This window comes from Mustela putorius, unplaced genomic scaffold, assembly GCF_011764305.1.
Source record: "Mustela putorius furo isolate JIRA1106 unplaced genomic scaffold, ASM1176430v1.1 tig00000589_pilon_pilon_pilon, whole genome shotgun sequence".
Taxonomy (NCBI): Eukaryota; Metazoa; Chordata; class Mammalia; order Carnivora; family Mustelidae; genus Mustela; species Mustela putorius.
In genome coordinates, this window is record NW_025421425.1 from 5,379,440 (window position 1) to 5,399,341 (window position 19,902).

Below are 19,902 nucleotides of genomic sequence, written 5' to 3' on the forward strand. Positions count from 1 at the left end.
TCCATTTCAGGTGAATTAAAGTGAAAGCATGTTACCTGGTCAGAGTGATCTGGAAGGAAGTATAGCCGGCAATGAACGAAGCCAACCTCGTCAGGCTCTGCTTCCCTGATCCGCCCACTCCGACCAGAAGGGCATTTCCCCGGGGCGTGCCAATGACGCGCGAGATCTAGAATGTGCAGTAGAAAAGGGACATATCATTGTTCAATGTGCAAATATTCCACTTTTTTCCTATATAAGCATTTGGGAAGACATAAGTGTCTCAGGATGGGCATGGAGAGAGACATTGTCTGGACGAAGGAGGCTATTTCTGAAAGAGAATGCTGTTTGAAGAGGGTGTGTTTTGGGGGGTGCCTTTGGGAAAGTAGAGGAGACCAGTACTGAAAAGTCAACCCAAGCTACCGCTATGGCCTGTTCTGGGTTTTAAAGGAGAGAAATAAAGAGGACGTGGAGGTTTCCTTTTGGTCTCCCAACCTAATGCAGTGGGACAGGAAAGAGACTGAAATTTCAAGGCAACATGTATTTCTGGAATACAGAACACACCGTTAATGAGAATATCCTCAACATTTGAAAAATGGCGGAGAGCTCAAACTGAAGGGAAGAAAATCCCCAAAGTGCAGCATAGGTGATGGGGTTTTTTAAAAGTAGAGGAGGAGGAACAGGAAGAAAACAGGCATAAACACCGTCCCATTATTTGGCACAGACAGTGAGACCTAAGGAACTGCCCAAGAAGTGAATATGGGTGGGCGAGTCAGTAGCCCCAGACTAGCTCAAGTTCCCCTCACGGCAGAAGTCCATGTTTCTTTCGCTTTATTGTTATTGATGACAGCTTCTACCACCAGCTTCTAATGCCCACCTAGAGGAGATTCAGTATAGGCTTCTCCTTGATGCTTGCTTCCCCATACTCCATACATGCTAACTATTTCTCTTCCCCTCCTAGCTGCCGTTTGAGCCTGGGGAATTACCGTGATACCCCCTTGTCTGCAAACTGATGACAGAGTGTGAGACAGGGCTGAGAAAGTCACTTCTCTGCAGCTGGCGGAAACTCCCTGGGGTAACCCGGGCTCTGTATTCTGCCAGTGGATTGCTAAACATCCTTTCTCAGGATTACCTCCTCTGGGAAGGGCTATACTTTCCTCTTTTGGGGACATCTCCTATTTTCTTCTTATTGAGGTTTAATAAAATGTTGGGACTATGTTTGTCTTTTAGATTATTTCCCCCAGCTTAGTGTGAGCATGGGAAATGGAGACCATTTTCTTGTCTCTGCTGTGGACCTGAGAGCCTGTGGACTAGGTGGGGGATGTCCCCGTGGCATTCCTATTCGGCATGCCCTCGTGATTCTCTGTAAAGTTGTTGCAGGCAGGGTAGGAACGGTACTGGCAAGAATGATTTTGCCAATATCTGTTTGTATTATTTCCCTGGTATTCCTTCAAGAGGCCTAGATATGGAAGGTAAGGAGCTATCGAAAACCACATAAGAATCTTCTGTGTCTTTCCTTAATGAACATTTTTTAAAATATAAAGTTTTTGTCATAACCATTTCCTTTCAGTGGTGTTGGTGAATAATTTAAAATTAAAAATTATTTAATTAAAAATTTAATAATTGGTGAATAATTTAAATAATTGTTGTTAATTAATTATGTATTGGGAACCTTCACCCCACATCTTTTCCTGCAACTAGACCTAGGTCTTATATTAAAATTTTCCGTTCCCAGTCTCTAGCACACAATAAATGCTTAAACCCTCTACAACAAATAAACATAAATATGAACAAACAAGTTGGAGGGTTTAAAAGAGACTCAAATCTCATAATCTAATTACAAACTAAAATTAAATGAGAAAGCACAATTGAGTAAAACCTTTAAATGGGACTCTTTAGTCTTACTCTATACAGATTGTGAGACAGAAATATTCTTCAATTCTTTTAGCAAATATTTTAAAAATTAATACTGCCCATCCTGCCCCACAGGTGCTCACATGCTAGCAGAGGAGAGAGACCTATTAAAGGAAATGTGAGGCTGCACAGCCCACAGTGAACGTGGAAACAGGTAAGAACGGTAGTGAAGGGAACAGTGCTGCTGGTAGAGGCAAGTCTTGGGTGTGGAGCTGGAGAGCGATCTGGATCTTGGAATAACTTGAAATCAAGAAGGGGGCATGCCCGGCAGGAGCTGAGCTACATTTCAGGAAGAAACGATGGGCTACAGAAAGTCTCAGAATCGGCAGAAGGGCTGAGGTGTCCCCATAGAAATGGAACTCCAGCACGAGGTACAGAAATATCAGGAGGCGAGGCAGCAAAGGGTGCTTTAGGGCCACACTGGGGATGGGGTTAAATTCCAAACTAATCTATCTAGTATCCCAAGTGTGCCTATTCTCCTTTTGTGAATACTGAGGTGAATAAATTGGGTGCCCGTGTTCACAGAGCTTATTGCCCAGTAAGGAAGACACACACACACACCGACAAATTTCACATGAGTCAGCGCATGGGTGAAGTGCTCTGGAAACAGGGTGTGCTTCATCAGGGATAGCCGATTTTTCTGGATTACATGCTAAGCAGAGTAGAAGCCACTGGCCAGAGTGCTACACAGGGGCTATACCATGAAAAGCCACATGCACCATGGTTTGAATCTTTACCAAAGACGCAAAAGAGCTACCACAGAGGTACTCTGTGTTTTGAAAGAAAATCTTTATTTTAATGAAAAAAGGAACCAAGAGATATGTCTGGTCTCCTATCACACCCTGTAATGCTGCAGTTTTCATCTTAATTCTGTCTCTTGGCTTCTGTCATGTCTTGTGACTAAGTCACACATTTCAAGGTTCACATTCACACAACACAGTTGGGATGTACTGTCCCAGGAAACAGAAGAATAGAAGAGAGGGTCAGCCTAGGAGAACATGAGGAATGCAATTAAAACCTTACTCAAAAACTCCAGTCACGAATTCCTCACCTGATTCCAGAGCAGACACAAGAGTCTAAGAGGGAAGTTGAGGGAAAGCAGTCAAAGACCCTATGCTAAGTCCTATGTGCCTCAAATGTCATGTCCCCACATTGTGAAGAAATGGTCATCACTTCATGGTCTGTTCATGAAACACAGAAACAAGAGAGTTCCAGAGAACTTCCTCAAACATAAGACTAACATAAAGTCTCATCTTTAATCTGAGCAATTATGAAATCCTAGGCCAATCAGATTTGTCTCCAAAAGACATTAGTTATAAAGTTGCCTTTGGTATTATTTATTTTCTTTTCTCTCTTCTTCCTCTTAATCATTAAATATGACAGAGTCATTATTTATATTTGGAAGAACATTTGTGCTCACAATTCAGTAGAGATGTTTCAGACTCTGAGAATTGAGAATGTCCAACCATATGCTCTCATGGGGGAGACTCAATCTACAACAGTCACTCTGTCTTCCTCCGTCTCCCTGACATACTCCAGCCTTCCCCACCCTATTCTACTTTCAGAGTGAGGATCGACTAGATGAACCTTAGCTTCAGTAATTATCAGAGGTGACACTGTGTAATTATGAGATTTTTTTTCCTTATGGATAAACCCAAGTAATGGAAGACAGCCTCTTTCTAACTAAAAGGATGTAGCCTGAAAAAGTAACTGACATCAAGAGATGAGAATATCAACAACAGATTTAAAATGGCATTATCCACAGATAAATTAAGTCATATAAGTTATCAAATAAATAACATATTTTACTTCCAACCTTTGAGAGTCAACTATGCTATGAATAGATACTGGAATGACTCCTGTAACAAAGTAGAAAGGAAAATGTACTTTCCTGGTAGACTTCATTCTAACAGAATTTTCATCCAACTCAAACTCAATCGTTTATGAATTCTTTTTAAATTATCATTCCTAACTGTGGTAAAATATATATCACACAAAATTTACTGTCTTAACTACTAAGTGCATAGTTCAGTGGAATTATGGGATTAAGCACATTTACATTGCTGTGTGAGCACCACTACCAACCATCTCCAGAACTCTTTTCATCTTGCAAAAATGAAACTCTGGACCATAAACACTCCCCATTCTCCCTACCTCCAAGCCCCAGGCAACCACCAATCGACTTGCTGTCTCTATGATTTTGACTAGACTAAGTACCTCCAATAAGTGGAATCATAACAGTATTTATCCTTTTGTGACTGGCTTCTTTCACTGAGCATAATGTCTTCAAAGTTCACACACTATTTTTACAGCTTTCTTTTGCATAATGCAAAAAAATAAATAGACTTTTTGCCTGTGCTTTGAACTCATGTCAACTGCATTCATTCAATGTGGTAAAAACACGAGCCGGAAGCCATATGGCAACACTGGATAAAATTATATCACACATGGATAGTATCCATGCTCTGATATTCCGGCTGATTTTCAGCCTACAGGTGTGACACAGTGCATTCCGTTTGGAAATGAAATTGGAATATGGCATTGAGTTTATTTGCAAATTGAATATTCTTCCAGGAGATGAAAGAGGAGAGAAAAAAAAAAAACCTCTGGTGTGAAGCCAAGCATCCATCACTTTGGGGAGGGGTTACTGGGTGTGGCCACTGACCTTGACTAAGTGAACCATGGCGTCCTGGAAGAAGACCAAATCCATGCCCATGCCGCGGATGCTCTCATTATACAGCTGCAGGAACATAGTCAAACGCTCTTTCAGGTGATCAAAAGATTCAATTCGCTCATAAATCTTGGGCATTTCAGTATCGGCCTCCTCCGGGGTTTCACCTAGGTTGGGGCAAAACAATTTGCTTTCTTCAAATCACTGGGCTTTCCTAGTTCCTTCAGCCTAAATTAATATACTCATAACTCAACATTTTCACATGCGATACTAATTTCATCTGAATGCCATATTATATGTTTTTAGAAAAGAAAAGAAAAGAAAAGAAAAGAAAAGAAAGCAGGGGCACCTAGGTGGCTCGGTCAGTTGAGCATTTGACTCCTGATTTCAGCTCAGGTCAGGATCTCAGGTCCTGGGACAGAGCCCCAGTGGGCTCCATGCTCCGTGGGAAGTCTGCTTGAGCTTCTCGCTCTCCCTCTGCCTTGCCCCCACTTGCATGCCCTCCTCCCTCCCTCCCTCTCTCTTTCTCAAATAAATAAATAATATTTTTTTTTAAAGATTATTTATTTATTTATTTGACAGAGAGAGATCACAGGTAGGTAGAGAGGCTGGCAGAGAGAGAGGGGGAGGGGAGCAGGCTCCCTGCTGAGCAGAGAGCCCGATGTGGGACTCGATCCCAGGACCCTGAGATCATGACCTGAGCCGAAGGCAGCGGCTTAACCCACTGAGCCACCCAGGCGCCCAATAAATAATATTTTTTAAAAAAGAAAGAAAGTAAGTAAACAACAGTAAAAGCATTGGATTTCTTGTGATCCTACCTAGTCTTAGTTCTTTACAGTCTAGAAAGGGCCAATTTCAAATAATGTTATATATATTGAATTTAATCCAAATCTATATTTGAATATTGGCATTTCAAGGAAGTTTCCAGAGGTATGCGCTTAATGGTCAAAATGAAGATCGAAAAAGTAGGGATTTAATGTCAAAATCAGCTAAAGAGGTCAAGACTTAAAAGATTTTTCAATAATAAAAAAAGAAAAAGGTCATTGCATTTACTTAGGAAATTCTTATGAATCAGGAATTTCAGGCTAGTTGTGAAGACAAAAGTGAATTTGGGGAGTAGAGGGAGAGAGCTGAGAGAAAACAGAATAGTGATTTCCTAAATAGACATGGTGAGTTATGTCCCTGGGGTAAGATGTATTAAAATCAATCTACTTTTTTTAAGGTTTTTATTCATTTATTTGACAGAGACAGATACAGCGAGGAAGGGAACACAAGCAGGGGGTATGGGAGAGGAAGAACCAGGCTTCCCGCTGAGCAGGGAGCCCGATCCAGGGCTCGATCCAAGAATCCTGGGATCATGACCTGAGCTGAAGGCAGCAGCTTAACCAACTGTGCCACCCAGATACCCCAAAATCAATATGCTTTTCTAAAAAAAAAATTAGAAACACCTAATATACCAGCGTAATGCTCTTCCATCTTTGACTACAAAGCATAATGCTAAAAGAAAAGCTAAACTGGGCATAGAGAAGTTCACCAGCAGTTAACATTAGTAATAGGAAAAAAGTGATTCATGAGTTGAATACACCAATAACAGCTTAGGAATTCGCTGGATACTAGAAGAGGGAGTGGCTCTTCCAAACTTCGCAGTACATAATCATTTTTCATTGACCCTGTCCTGATATAATAGCACATTAACCTTATTATGACAAAGCAAGAAAACTAATTTAACATAATCATGAAGATTGGCTTATTTGCAAAGCTCTCTCTAATTGAATTTCAATAGTCACTTCAGTGTTTCATAAATATTCAACTCAAGCTTCGAGAAACAAAGTGCTTAGAAGTCAAAAAAGGTTATGTGTTTGCCTCCAATGCAACTGCCCCACAAAAAAGCACTTGTGCTTTGCTCCTCAAAAACCATCATCTGATTATTTAGCCTTCTGAATTAAAGGAAATAAAATACATAAATTCTAATTTTTTATCCTTGTGAATTAGAGGAAATGAGATACATAAATTCTAATTTTAAATGCTCTTACACTTACAGGATTTTTGTATGTGTGTGACCTCGTTTAAAATAAAATGTGTCAGCTTCTTTCTGTAGAAGGATCCCTCCAACTGCACAGCCAGCAGGAATTCTCCTTTTGCAACAGTTGCTCGGAAACTTTTGATAAATCATATACAACCTTACCAAACTAGAAAGGCGCTGCTGATCATTTTCAACCATATATGAGATATCAATAGCATATATTTAAATATGTCTTTTTAAATATGGAAATTAACTTAAAATTCACCCTCAGTATTAAAAGAGGTAATTAAATGAAAGAAAATAGTCTACTTAAGCTCAGTTATTTCTGAGGGAAAGAAGTAACTGGAGCACTACTTCTTCTCCTAAGAAGAAAAGTAACATACATCTTCATTTTTCATAGAACCATAACCACGGAAGCTTCTGTCCACATGGCCTCTTTCCAATTATAGTCAATGGTCTTCTCAGATATCTGAGGTTTATCTATTTTCAAACAGTCAGGCTGACCTGAATAATAATTATCATTATTTTTGCTACCTTTCATTTGGCAGACTGCCAAGCCACTCTCCAGATAACATTTCATTTCTTCCCCACAGTGCCCTAGGGGGCATATATTAATATTTGCATTTTCATAAATGAGGAGAGTGAGGTTCAAGAAAGTTCAGAGACTCGCCCAGTTACTATGTGGTAGAGCCCTTCCTCAAACCTACCGCTGTGTGACCGCTCTAAGTCCTGGGCACTTTCTTCTGCCCTGTCTTGTCTCCCAAATCTACCTTAATAGGAAAGACTAATATGCATAAAAAATAGTTAACCTCTGAACTCAGTAAGTATCCACTTGGTCTCTATTTACTAACTGCATACTATGTCCCTGGCTTGTTTCAGTGAAGCTTACTAGACAGAAATTCAACACGCCTAAACTGAACCTTCTGTCTTCAGGTATCCCTTTGGTGAATTTCAAATGCCACTCAATAGTTTACCTGTAGCTTCAGGTGCGTCCCTCAAGAAATTCACAAAATAAGCATCCATTCCACAATCCACCAAGAGTTTTTTCTCTTCACCAAACTCCTCCTCCACCAGACCGGCTAACGCCTTATCAAACCAGGTCACGTCTTTGGACACTGTGAAACGATCAGCTATAACACGTTTACACTCGTGCTTCCACAGCTGTAACAATACCTGTCGAAAGCATAATTAAAATGTGTTACGAGTTTCTATTTGCCACAATTGGGAATCAAGTTGACAGAATTACAGAGCACCATCCTTCCTGATCTAAGATGTTATATTTTAAAAACCTGACGTTAAAACATACTTAACTTCATTTCATATTTGTCTCATTCAAGTATAGCAAATAGAGAGTAATGTCTATTCATTTTCAGTCTTTAAATTAAAATGAAAACATCCCTTGACAAATTACTAAAACCACTCTGATTAACCAACAGGGTAATATTTTATGTGAAAGTCTTAAGTCTGTGATAAATGAGTCTATTTGGATAAGACACATATATTCATGTGGCCAGAACATAATATAAAATATAGTATATAAACAACTCTCATGTACACAATAGAGATATTACAAAGGTATATTTACTTAACACAATGTGAAGGAAGTTTGTGGCAAAAATCTGGATTATCTGAACAATGCAATCACCTACTCTCCATAATCCAAGCTTCAAAGTTAACTGGAAGTTGAGGAAATTAATTGCTCTACCAACCCTTTGTGTGGCAAGCTCATTGGAATTGAAATATTGGTGGAAATTTCTTAACTTGCTAGCACTCTGCAAGTTAGGAGGTTTTTTCCAAACCTTTCGATTACTAATGATAAAGTGTTATTTGGTTACCAAAATATAAAAGGAACTTAGTAAAATATATTCAATGATTGCTGGAACTATTTATGGTAATTTAAAGTAAGCATCAAAAATGGCTACTCAAGAAAATAATATTTGGGACATGCATTCTGTATTACCATTAATTTGTTAATAAATGTGAGGGGAAAAAAATCAAGATAAAATGTTCCCTGCTGGTAAAATGACTCTCTGTTCTCTGTAACAAGGAGCGTGAGTTTTCCCTGGAAGAATTGTCTTGGAGTCAGCCACTGTCGTTCCCTGCTTTATGATCATCTGGGGCAAAGGTGGGGGTTTTTTATAGTCACTACTTGGTGTGCCTAGTGACAGTCTGGTGGATATCTCAACTCTCCCTGTGTGTTTATGCGGACAAGCCCTAAAACCTACTTGTTTAACCACCTCCTCCATTCCATGTAAAGCTTTTAGAGAAGCCGCGTTACCTATTGCCTGAGCACAACGGCCAGCATTTGGGGGGGGAATAAATACTGGATTTTTCCGTAAGTTTCCTAGTCTGAAGAGAATTCTTTTAAAGCTAGGAACTTTAATATTCAAGTGTGTGAATAAATGCTGATTTTTCAGCCAAATGAACTTTCTATTTTTCTCCCTCTCTTCAATTATACCAAGAGACGTAATTCTTTTAGTGCATCTAGTTACTTAGAAAAGAAAGATTGAGGATGATGAACAATAAAATGGTCTCTTCAACTTTGAATGTTTATAAAGATAGCTACTTTTTTAAAGTTAAAAATGTCAAGTTTAAACTATGAAGACTATTACATAATAAAATCAATAGTGGTTCTTTCTGTTATTTAGTATAAGGAGAATAGCTTATAATGGGAAAATAAGATCAATTGCTTCTTTTATTCCATTCATTAGAAAATAACTGTGTATGCTATTTCCTTAAACATAAATTAATTTAATGGAATTTTTAAAAGAAATTCTGACACACTTTTCCCTTATTTATATCAATTGAAAACAACCCAAAAAATTAATATCCATGCTAAAACATCCCAAAATATCTCATCATTCCACAAAAATTATGTTATGAATAGTATTTAGGACATGGAATAAATAACAATGCCGTTTGTTTCCCTATGTATCACTCACATCTGGTTCCGTGATAACCTCCGAGGTGGTGTTCAGCATACCCTGCCAGATCCTGGAAAGATCTCGAAGGTTAAATATGTAATGGAATTTTGCTGGTGTAGGGAGCATTTTAATCTTGGTCATCTGCCACAGTCGGCGTGTCAGGGGAACCAATTTCATCACTAAATCTCTCACTTCTTCTGAGAAACCCCTCTGAGCACAGTAGTAGCCTCTCCCAATAACACCTGAAAGAGGAGCAAAGTCATTAACATTTTGAGGGATGGTTCAAGACAGTGAAATTAAAATGAAAACCATTACAATGTAGAGTTAGCACAAATATTATACACATTTTAATAGATGGCCACATAGCAAAGAAATTTATATTAATGTTCTCTTTTTTTAATCTAAAAAAATAGATACAGGTGCAAGCCAGTTAGCATTCGACTACTGGCAGGTTGATTAAGAATTACCACTGCAAGCTCTAGCTGAACAAATTCAATATTATTAAGTGAGTGATGATAAATATATAAAGTCGCCTTACAAAGACATAAGAGACAGCGAGTCTCATGAACCCTAAGATTTCTCCATTCTGTTGTTGCTTTTCCATGCATTATAAAATATTTTAATTTACTTTATATGTAAAACTTTCTAGCAAAAAGAAGAATAATTAAAATTGATAATAGTCATTTTTTCTGGTCCGTTGTACTTTTCCCAGGTTTAGATCATTCACATATCATTTGGCTTCCAAACTTTTGCCCACTGCTGCAATCGAAGGCAGATACTTCCACACTCCAGTAGTTCGGGGTGCTGAGATGACATTTTAGTCTGCCAGAAATTAATTAGGGTAATCCTAATAAGTTTTCTCTCAGCAGCAGTTTCAGAAGTGGTAAATTAATACCTAACACCATGTGTACATCATTTTACACTCTTTTTCTGCAAAGAGTTAACTACAAAATCAACTATAAACTCTTTTCCTTTTCTTTTATTTATTTGACAGAGAGAGAGAGATCACAAGTAGGCAGAGAAGCAAGCAGAGAGAGAGCGAAGCAGGCTCCATGCTGAACAGAGAGCTGCATGGGGGGCTCGACCCCAGGAATCTGAGATCATGACCTGAGCCAAAGGCAGAGGCTTAACCCACTGAGCTACCTAGGTGCCCCTATAAACTCTTTTCATTTCTTAAACTATCACAGTTATCTACTGGGCCAGTGTTTCTTCAATGATATTAAAGAAGCATCAGAAGGCAACGGGCAGTTAAATACTATCTAATTAATCAACCAATAACCTGATTTCAATCCTATAAATTACTCTGAGATCAAACTCTGGCTAATCTCTGCTATAGGCAAAATTATTTCTTTGGCCAAAATCATTATGTGGGTTGGTTAAAGTACACAAACTTTTGGAATGGCATTCCATCAATCCGGACCTCATACAGGTATATCCATGAGGAAACAATCTCCTCATCTCCTTGTTCACTTAATGTTTTCTTCCTTGCCTAAGCCAGCAACAGTTACTTTAAGAACAAAGATAGAAAAGATCTGCCTATGCACCCAATTCAGGATATAATAAATCCTTATAGAAACAAAATCCTGATATCAACACAACTGGTAGAGCGCCTAGGTGGCTCAGTAGGTTAAAGCGTCTGTCTGCCTTTGGCTCAGGTCATGATCTCAGCATCCTGGGATCGAGCCCCACATCAGGCTCTCCGCTCAGCAGGGAGCCTGCTTCCCCTCCTGCCCTGGCCTGCCTCTCTGCCTACTTGTGATCTCTCTCTCTCTCTCTCAAATAAATAAATAAAATATTTTAAAAATTAAAAATAAAAATAAACACAACTGGTGAGTGATAAGGGTAAAGACTAAGGAGCCACCCAATGCTCCTTCTGTGTTGACCTCTGGGTGCATATTTTCTGATTGGAATGCAAGCGGATGTTCTTGGTTCCCCAAGCCCCCTTGACCCATTTTACCGAAGATCTTGTCCATGGAAGCATCAGAAGGCAACGTGCAGTTAAATATAGAGAACTGCCTCTTGAGTCTTTGCGGTATATCATTCCGTCCACCCCCAGGATGGATCATGGCTGCCAAAAACTGGATGTCCACGATGCTGGTAAACTCCCCGGGCTTCTCTAGGTTATAAAATCCATTCTGTTCCATCAGCTGTCGTACTATCTCATTGGTAACCTAAGAAAGACAACTTTCAGAATTAAAAGGTCACTCCTTTACATCGCAGAAACTAGCTCCTTGAGTGTTTCCAGATAATGAAATTTATTGGAATTGAGGAACTGCATATTGAAAAAGTGAGAAAATATTTACTCCTCAAGGCATAAATCAATGTTGAATTGAAATGAACCACGTGATGGAATCAATATACCTGATCTCCCCACTCATTGATTATTGGCATATTCACATCATCAATAAAAACAGTCATCTTCTTTCCTGCAGGAGGGCCGTATGTTGTACCCATGCGTTTATCCACATAGCTCTCTATTGTCTTCTGTGAAACAAGAAAGCCAACAGAAAGATCTGTGAAAATATCCTCTAAGGCACGGTAAATGATTTTTAAAATCTAGGAACACTGGAATTGATGTGAATTACTCACAAACACCCCAAAACTCTTTTTAGTTCTGGAAACCAAAACATGAAGTACCTAAATTATCTTGCCATAATGTTAACCTTTGAACATCTGCTTTAATTTAGGAGTTAATGGAATTCTAACCAGTGTATATTTTAGTGGGATAGGACTCCTCGGTCCCATTTCTACGATTTTTACCTTATTGTTCCTGTGTTGATGACACTGTATCCCCCAACCCCATTATTCAAAAAATAATTTAGCCCTTGCACCAGTTTCCCTGCACTGCCCAAGAAGCTTCTCGGGTCTGTGCTCTGAGCCAGACAGCCTGCCACCCCTGGAAGACTGCTTGCTCTCCACTGAGAAGGCTGCCAGTGGCTTCTGTAGCCAAACACAAGCCAGATTCAGGGCTTTGGGGCAGACGGAATCCCAGGGAATCCCCTGCCCTCTCAGCCGCTGAGACAAAACTGCAAACTACACCATGTGCGTCTCTCTCATTGCTTCATTCTCTGCTTAGGTGGTAAAGAAGACTACACTGCGCTCTATTAAAAATAAAAACAAATCTTCCCTAGCAATATGAAAAAGAACTTGACAACTGATTAAACTAATGTAACGTGACAGGTCAACTATTCCTCAATTTAAAGAAAAACTGATGGAAGGAGTGTTGGAAGAGATAAGGGGGAAGATGGGGAGATAGAATCAATGTACCGGAGCTCCCCATTCATTGGTTGATCCAGACTATTGATCACGGGATGATCATTTCCATAAGAATACCATGTGGCTTGGAACTCAACCATCATTCGAAATGCATGAATTGAGTAACCAGAGCTAGGACCACAAAGAAAACAGAAAAGACTTCACATGTTCTCATGCTCTAGAAACTCAGTCTTAAAGGCCTCATTCCATTCCTACTACTGCAGTAATCTACTGATTCACAATTTTAAGTCCTGTTAAAGGTGATGTATAAATGTAGGAGAAAGCAGGGGTTTATTGCAATAAAATACATTCTCCTCCTATCCAAAAAAAAGTTTAGTTATTTCATGATAAAGAGCAAATCAGCTAAGAATGACTTTAATAATCCAAGATACAACCACAAAATAAGGCCAACATATAAGCAAAAATCTATATATTTGTCCTTGGAAACCTTTGTAGTTGGTAATTTGAAGTTGTAATTTTCCAACAACATTTTAATGAATAATGGCAAGAGACATAAAAGTTTTTCACCATTTCCAAATATAAAGATATACAAATATATCACAACTCATTCAATTACAAAATAAATCTCTCATGACAACAGTGCAATGGCAAAAAGAATTTCCTATTCCCCGACATAAAAGCAAACTGTTTAAAGTAATGTACTAGGCTAAATTTAGCTCTGCTTTTCAATGAATTTAAATGCATAAGGCAATTAATAATCTCCTGACACCTCCCTATGGCAAGCCAGAGCCTTCCACACATTCCCTTGTCTGTTAATGAGAACTCACGGGCACATGAAGATTTTATGTCTCAGGGGCCATCTAGGAGCTAAAAGGCCATAGGTGGGATAATATGAAGTAATAGCCCCATATGAGCACTTGCTTTCCCTTCATTGTAACCCTATTTCTTTTTCCAAATAAGAGGGAAATTACTAGTAAACTATATATGTCATAAAAGAGCTGAGCTGACAAAAGCAAAAACAAGGGAGGGGTGAAATGAAATAGCCTTGTGACCCTGGAATTGAGACCTTTCTGTTTTTAGAACTGCTACCCATTAATGCGTAATTTGAAGTTTGGGGACACCTCCTAAAGGCCTGAAATACAATAACTGCGGCTTCTACTCCATCACTTATCTACTGGGAAATGTTCAGGAAAACCACCCTAAGTGACTGGTCTCTCCAGCTGGACTTCCCCACATGAATGATCCATAGCATCACAAAATCAACATAGCTTTTTTTTTTTAATTTTTTAAGATTTATTTAATCACAAGAGCAATATATCTAAACATAAATGCCTCCTACCCCAAAATCTGCACTCCCTGCTAAGTGCCCATTTGAGGGAATGACACCAACGACCCAAATGTCCCATCCAACATCAATACATCCCTTCTCTTAAAATTTCAATATTGCTATCGAATGTATCTCCTCCCTGAACAGTGATATGCCTGAGGACTGTTACTTGTCCTGGGAATTCATGGGAATTAATGTCACAACCCTCTTAAGTGGCCCTCCCCCTAATGGTGCCTCCTCCAATAAGTCCTGGGAACTTCTTTAAAAAACATATACACTGTCCATATCGTGTGATTTACAATTTTACCCAGAATTTTCTGTCTCCCCTCCCCCAAAAAATCCATCTAAAGAACCACTGCTAATCTTTGTAGTGTTCTGCCACCCACGCTCTCCCTGATCTCCTTCATCCGGGGGAGATCACCAACCACCGTTTTGGTTAGATAACCGCAGTCCAGTTAACAAAAATAGGTATATTTGTTTATCTGCGTATTGTCTGCCTCTCCCCCTAGAATGTGAAAAGGGAGGGCACCTTGTTTATCTTGTTCATCACCGCATCCTCCGTGTCTAGAAAGGCATGTGGCACACTGTACCGATTTATAAATGTTTGATACAGGGACACTCACGCAGAGAAGTATCCGACTCTGGTTTTGGTTCAGATCATGATCTCAGGGTCATGACATCAAGCCCCGAATCAGACTCCATGCTCAGTGTGGAGTCTGCTTGAGATTCTCTCTCTCTCTGCACTTGCCCCTGCTCACACACTCTCTCTCTCTCTCTCTTTTTCTTTCTCTCTCCCTCTCTGAAATAAATAAATCTTTAAAACCATATATTTGAGGGCGCCTGGGTGGCTCAGTGGGTTAAGCCGCTGCCTTCGGCTCAGGTTATGATCTCAGGGTCCTGGGATCGAGTCCCGCATCGGGCTCTCTGCTCAGCAGGGAGCCTGCTTCCTCCTCTCTCTCATGCCTGCCTCTCTGCCTACTTGTGATCTCTCTCTGTCAAATAAATAAATAAAATCTTAAAAAAAAAAAAAATAAAATAAAATAGTCTTCCTTTAAAAAAAAAAAAACATATATTTGATACATAGAAAATGAAGAAAAGAAACCTGGGGGCCATCTGTGACCTCCTCCTCTCTCTTCTGTCCCTCTCTTTTAACCACATGTTCCCAGCCCACAATGGTTGTGCTTCCTGATCACAACTTGAATTCATCCTCACGCTGGTTCCATTCCGCCCTTTGTTACTTGGTCCAGCCCAACCTTCCTCTCCTCCTGGGTCTCTCCGAGGACACCCGTATGTCTTCCATCTTTTCCTCCACTCTGCAGCCAGAATGAACCTTCTGAAGGGCAGTGTGACCCCACGCAACTCCACTGGCTCCCCAGGAGTGACTTACAAAGAACTCCATGATGTCTCCACTTATGCGTCCAGTCTCTCCTCTAAACCCTCCTCAGTCTCTTTGTCCTGGCCCCTTGTAGTCTTCATTCATTCATATTCAGTTAACAATAAGACACACACCATAAAGTGATCCTCAGCTCACCGGCTAATGTACATTAAGATTAAGAGATCCTTATTTACATATTCCTAGAACAGTCATTTCTGGGCCAAAAAATCTCTCTCACGATTAGCCTCAGCCAAACACAATTTGTCAAATATTGATTCAGATGAATGATGGTCCATAAATGTTGTTTCTCTCAACCCAGCTATTGATAAAATTGAGATCTCTAGCACGGACCTGAACTAAGGGCGGTTTATGCTCTTCTCTGAGAATAAACAAAAACTTTACTCTGAAATCAGGGAATAATAGTCCATGTGGTACCATCTTAAGCAATCCATGGAACCTAGAAAAGATTCTGATCTTCTTGTCTATCTATCTCACACTCACCTAGCATATCAAGGTTAACCCAAGTAGTGACAGTGGCATTTTAAGAAATAAAAACTTGAGGGTTAGAAATCCAGACAGACTCAGGAAGGCAGATAAGGCAAGCTGCCCTTTATTTCATGTTTACAATACCTTAGAACTCTGAGAATAATAAAAGTTTCCATCTGCTCTTAAATAAATAAATAAAAATAAAGTATGCTCAATTTTAGGCTTCTGTATATCTGCTATTTAGCTAAAAGATAAAAACTGAGAGCTTGTGTTCTTTATTAAGACATCTACTGCCTAAGTAAGATCTTCCCCTTGTATTATAAGTTACTCAAACCAAATGAAAACAGTCTTCCATGAATAAAGTTTAAAATGCTCAGCAGCACGTCGTTAAAAAAGTAAAATATCTAAAACAACACGAAAATACAATAACACATAAATAGAAGCTAAAAATAAAACAAGAGCACTAAGTGATAAATCAGTGGGTTTTGAATATTAATGTGGATAAAGAAGAGCCATTGGAAGGAGACCTGGGGCGAACTGGAAGAGCAGAGTGAAACATATGGGAACCGGGTCTCTCTCCAGGCTCTGGTACCAGCTAACTGTGTGAACACAAGAAGGACTTGAGCTCCCTCCACCTGACTGCAGTAACAGTAACAGTAAAACCTGGCACTTGCAGAGAGCTTTACCATGGAAAAATAATTTCACGTATAATCTCTTGTGATTCTTCTTTGGAAACTAGTCTTCAAACTATGCTCTGAGGAATCAAAAGAATTCTGTGCAATCGTGGGGCCCCTGAAGGAAGCAAGGATAAAGTCGGGAAGGATTTCGGGAGCCTAGCTCCAATGCCACCAGAGCAAATCTGTGGTTAGCTGTTTTATAGCTTAGTCTTCTGCAAAAGATTTCATTTGGAAAAGTGGTTCTAAGAAAAAAAAATGTGGAACTTCTTTCGAGGCTCTATGATTCTCATTCTTTTTTTTTTTTTTTTTTGTGGAGGATTCTCATTCTTTTTTAATGAGAATGCTATGCAACCATTTATAAAATGGTTATATTCAAAACACTTTAAGATTCTTTTTAGAAAAGATAAACCTTTTCAGAAATTCTGTAAAGAAACTTTCTTCTTACCTTTCTGTATTGTTTACATTTTTAAAGATATGTATAGATTACTTTCAAAAATAGGAGGAAAACCCTTAAAATGATATTTGTTTTGAAAAAAAATTGAGATCTCTTTCTTAAAAGACTGATTGAATTCCCTTAGCCAAAACAATAAAGTGACCATACAATTTTTGCCCAAACTACTCGCTTTTGATAGTGACGGGGATGCCATTATTAGTCCAAGGCAATGGAAGTAAGCTAGACTTTCCCAGACAAAGAGGGACATACAGTCAGTCAGCCTACTGATGAAAGATGTGAACGTGACCCCATGGGAAAAACGAATGAAAACAACTATCGAAAAACAGACGTGTGTCCTTGACTGCGCGATAGGCCATCACGGTCCCACAGACATGCCAGGATGCCCAGTATCTGCTTTCTCATGTACAACCTCAGTTTCATTTGGATCTGGATAAGCGGGAGATCTTGAGACAAATGCTCATCTCTATCAGAACTCACCCCAGCATGAACAGCTGAGAAAAGTTAATTCCAGCAGTTGGGCTAATTGGAAGCTCTCTAAAATTAATGAGTCTAGCTTAGTAGAAAGCCTGGTTACTCAGCGGTCCAAAGAGGCACGAAACAGAGTACATGATCCTACAAAGTTTCTGAGCAGAACTGTCAATGCCCCCTTCACACTGTGTGGAAGGGAACGGGGCTAATGGACTTGCGAATCAGACAATGGGATCCTAAAGAACCCAGATGTTTGTGTTTTGAAAGCCTGCTTTATTATTGTCCTAATTACTATATTTCAAAGTGGCATGACTTCCAGAAATGTATTATATAGTTTATGGGTTTTTGTATTAACAAACAAGTTGCTTTCTACATAAAATATACCTTTTTCCATGAAATTAATAAATGTCTCATGCTAAAGAGATACACCCTACAGATCTTCACCACCTTAACGGAGTAAACAATACCAGAGCTACTAATAAAAATACAGTGACAAGGTCTTGTTATACACTAAATAATTTGGCTGGCCTTTGTCCCTGGTTCTCAGGAGGGAGCCTTTAAACACCAGCAATTTCCTAAGTAACGGGATTTTCTTTGTTATTCATGGCGGGTTTCTCAGACTACTCTTGCCAAAAAGACCAACCAAGTGATTGGGGGGTTGGGGATTTGAACCACATGCTATCAGCCGACCTTTTAGGAAGGGAGGGGACTTGGGGACTGAGTTCAATCACATGGCCAATGATTCAATCCATCATGCCTAGGTAATGAAACCCAGTAAAAGCTCTGGAGATTGTGTTTCAGGTGAGCCTCCTGGTTGGGGATACACATTGAGGGGCCTGGAGGACAATGCATTCTGAGGACACAGAACGGTTACCGTTGGGACCTGCCAACCAATGACTTGCTGCATCTCTTCTTTTGCCTGATCCTGACTCATTTCTTTTGTAATAAAACCATAATCATTAGCACAGCACTTTCCTAAATTCTGAGAGTCATTCTGGTGAATTATGGAAACCGCAAGTCATAGGAATCCCTGAATCTCTAGCCAGTTCTTCAGAAGTACGGGTGGCCAGGAAACCCAGACACGTGACAGATATCTGAAGTGAGAGACGGCTTGTCGGGACTGAACCCCTCACCTGTGAAGTCTTTAGTAGGTCCAGGCAGTTACTGCCAGGATTGCACTACAATGCTAAAGACATAATCTAGGCTCAAGAAACGTGAATAGCTAAAAAATTACCCCACATAATGGGGAAAAAAAGTCCCACTTTGATTTAAGGTTTTAAAACCTGCATTGACCAATAAAGTTAAAATTACAACCTTAAGAGGATGTTCTCCTAAAGTAAAACTAACAAAAGTTCTTTTAATGTAAAACAATATTGAGGGAAAGTGGCTAATGTTAGTAACAAAGGAATGTGTAAAATGTTAGCATCCTGCCAGCTTAGGGTAATTTAATGTGCTATTCCCCAAACACAAAAATACCACAGCTGAGTCTCTGCAATCTGCGGCTGACCTTCCATTCACACCTTCCTTCCCGTCACCACACTGTCAATGGCATTCATCTGCTAGAAGGCCAGCCGGTATTGGAAATTGCATCTCTAACAGAGGAGCATAATATAGTTGACAGTCTTATTTAGAAACTTAATCAATGGTCTTAGTTTTTTGGCACTCCACAGTCACCAATCACATTAAACGATACAAAGTCATGATTTAGCCATGCCATCAACAATTTTCACAGCTCTTTGATATTTTAATTCCAACAGCTAAAGAACAACAAAGTTAGACAAGAGCCAAGTTCTTTGGGTTGGGATTCTCCTAAAATTTCCCTTCCATTTTCAATGTTAAGAAATGTGTTCTTTTTATAAATGTGTTATTAATGTTCTAGCAGACATGAGAGATGATTCGAAAACAACTGAAGCATGAGGGGACACACAGGATTCCCTCCCCCAGAGTCAGGAGGGTCTTAGACAACATGGAAATAAGAGCAAACAACCAGACCACCACTGCAAACCCAGGTCATGCTTGGCAGTTCCACTGACAAAAGCAAAGGAAATTTGTGAGAATTTTTTTTCTGTTACTCCCCAATGATATGATAGGGTAAAACTGTCAATGCAATAACTCGAGATTTATTCCTGCAATATTGATAGGAGCCTTTGTCAAATGTTCAGTCAGGGAACAACAAGATGAATTGGAAATACCAGAACCATAGATTGGAAGAGGAATGAAAGCAAGACTGGAAGAGAATCAGACCGGACCAGCTGGCGGTCTTTCTGGGCTCATTCCCTGGTGTGGATCATGAGGATGTGAATTATGCAGAGGTCTACAAGAAGAATGAAGAGAAGAAATGAGACATGGAAAGTATTTCTTTAGCCACATCAACAGCCCTTGATTCAATAG

The 19,902-nt window shown here is 39.5% G+C and overlaps 1 protein-coding gene across 2 annotated transcripts in view; it reads right to left on the reverse strand.

Annotated features, from left to right (window-relative positions):
* DNAH5 (dynein axonemal heavy chain 5) overlaps positions 1 to 19,902 on the reverse strand; it is a 262,860-nt gene that overhangs the window by 81,555 nt on the left and 161,403 nt on the right. For both annotated transcript variants that reach the window (XM_045082025.1, XM_004761213.3), the window contains exons 48-53: positions 11,870 to 11,992; positions 11,466 to 11,679; positions 9,527 to 9,750; positions 7,559 to 7,757; positions 4,556 to 4,728; positions 36 to 166 (exon numbers count right to left, since the gene is read on the reverse strand). In XM_045082025.1, coding sequence (XP_044937960.1) covers positions 36 to 166; positions 4,556 to 4,728; positions 7,559 to 7,757; positions 9,527 to 9,750; positions 11,466 to 11,679; positions 11,870 to 11,992 — 1,064 coding nt within the window. The remainder of the gene's footprint in view (positions 1 to 35; positions 167 to 4,555; positions 4,729 to 7,558; positions 7,758 to 9,526; positions 9,751 to 11,465; positions 11,680 to 11,869; positions 11,993 to 19,902) is intronic.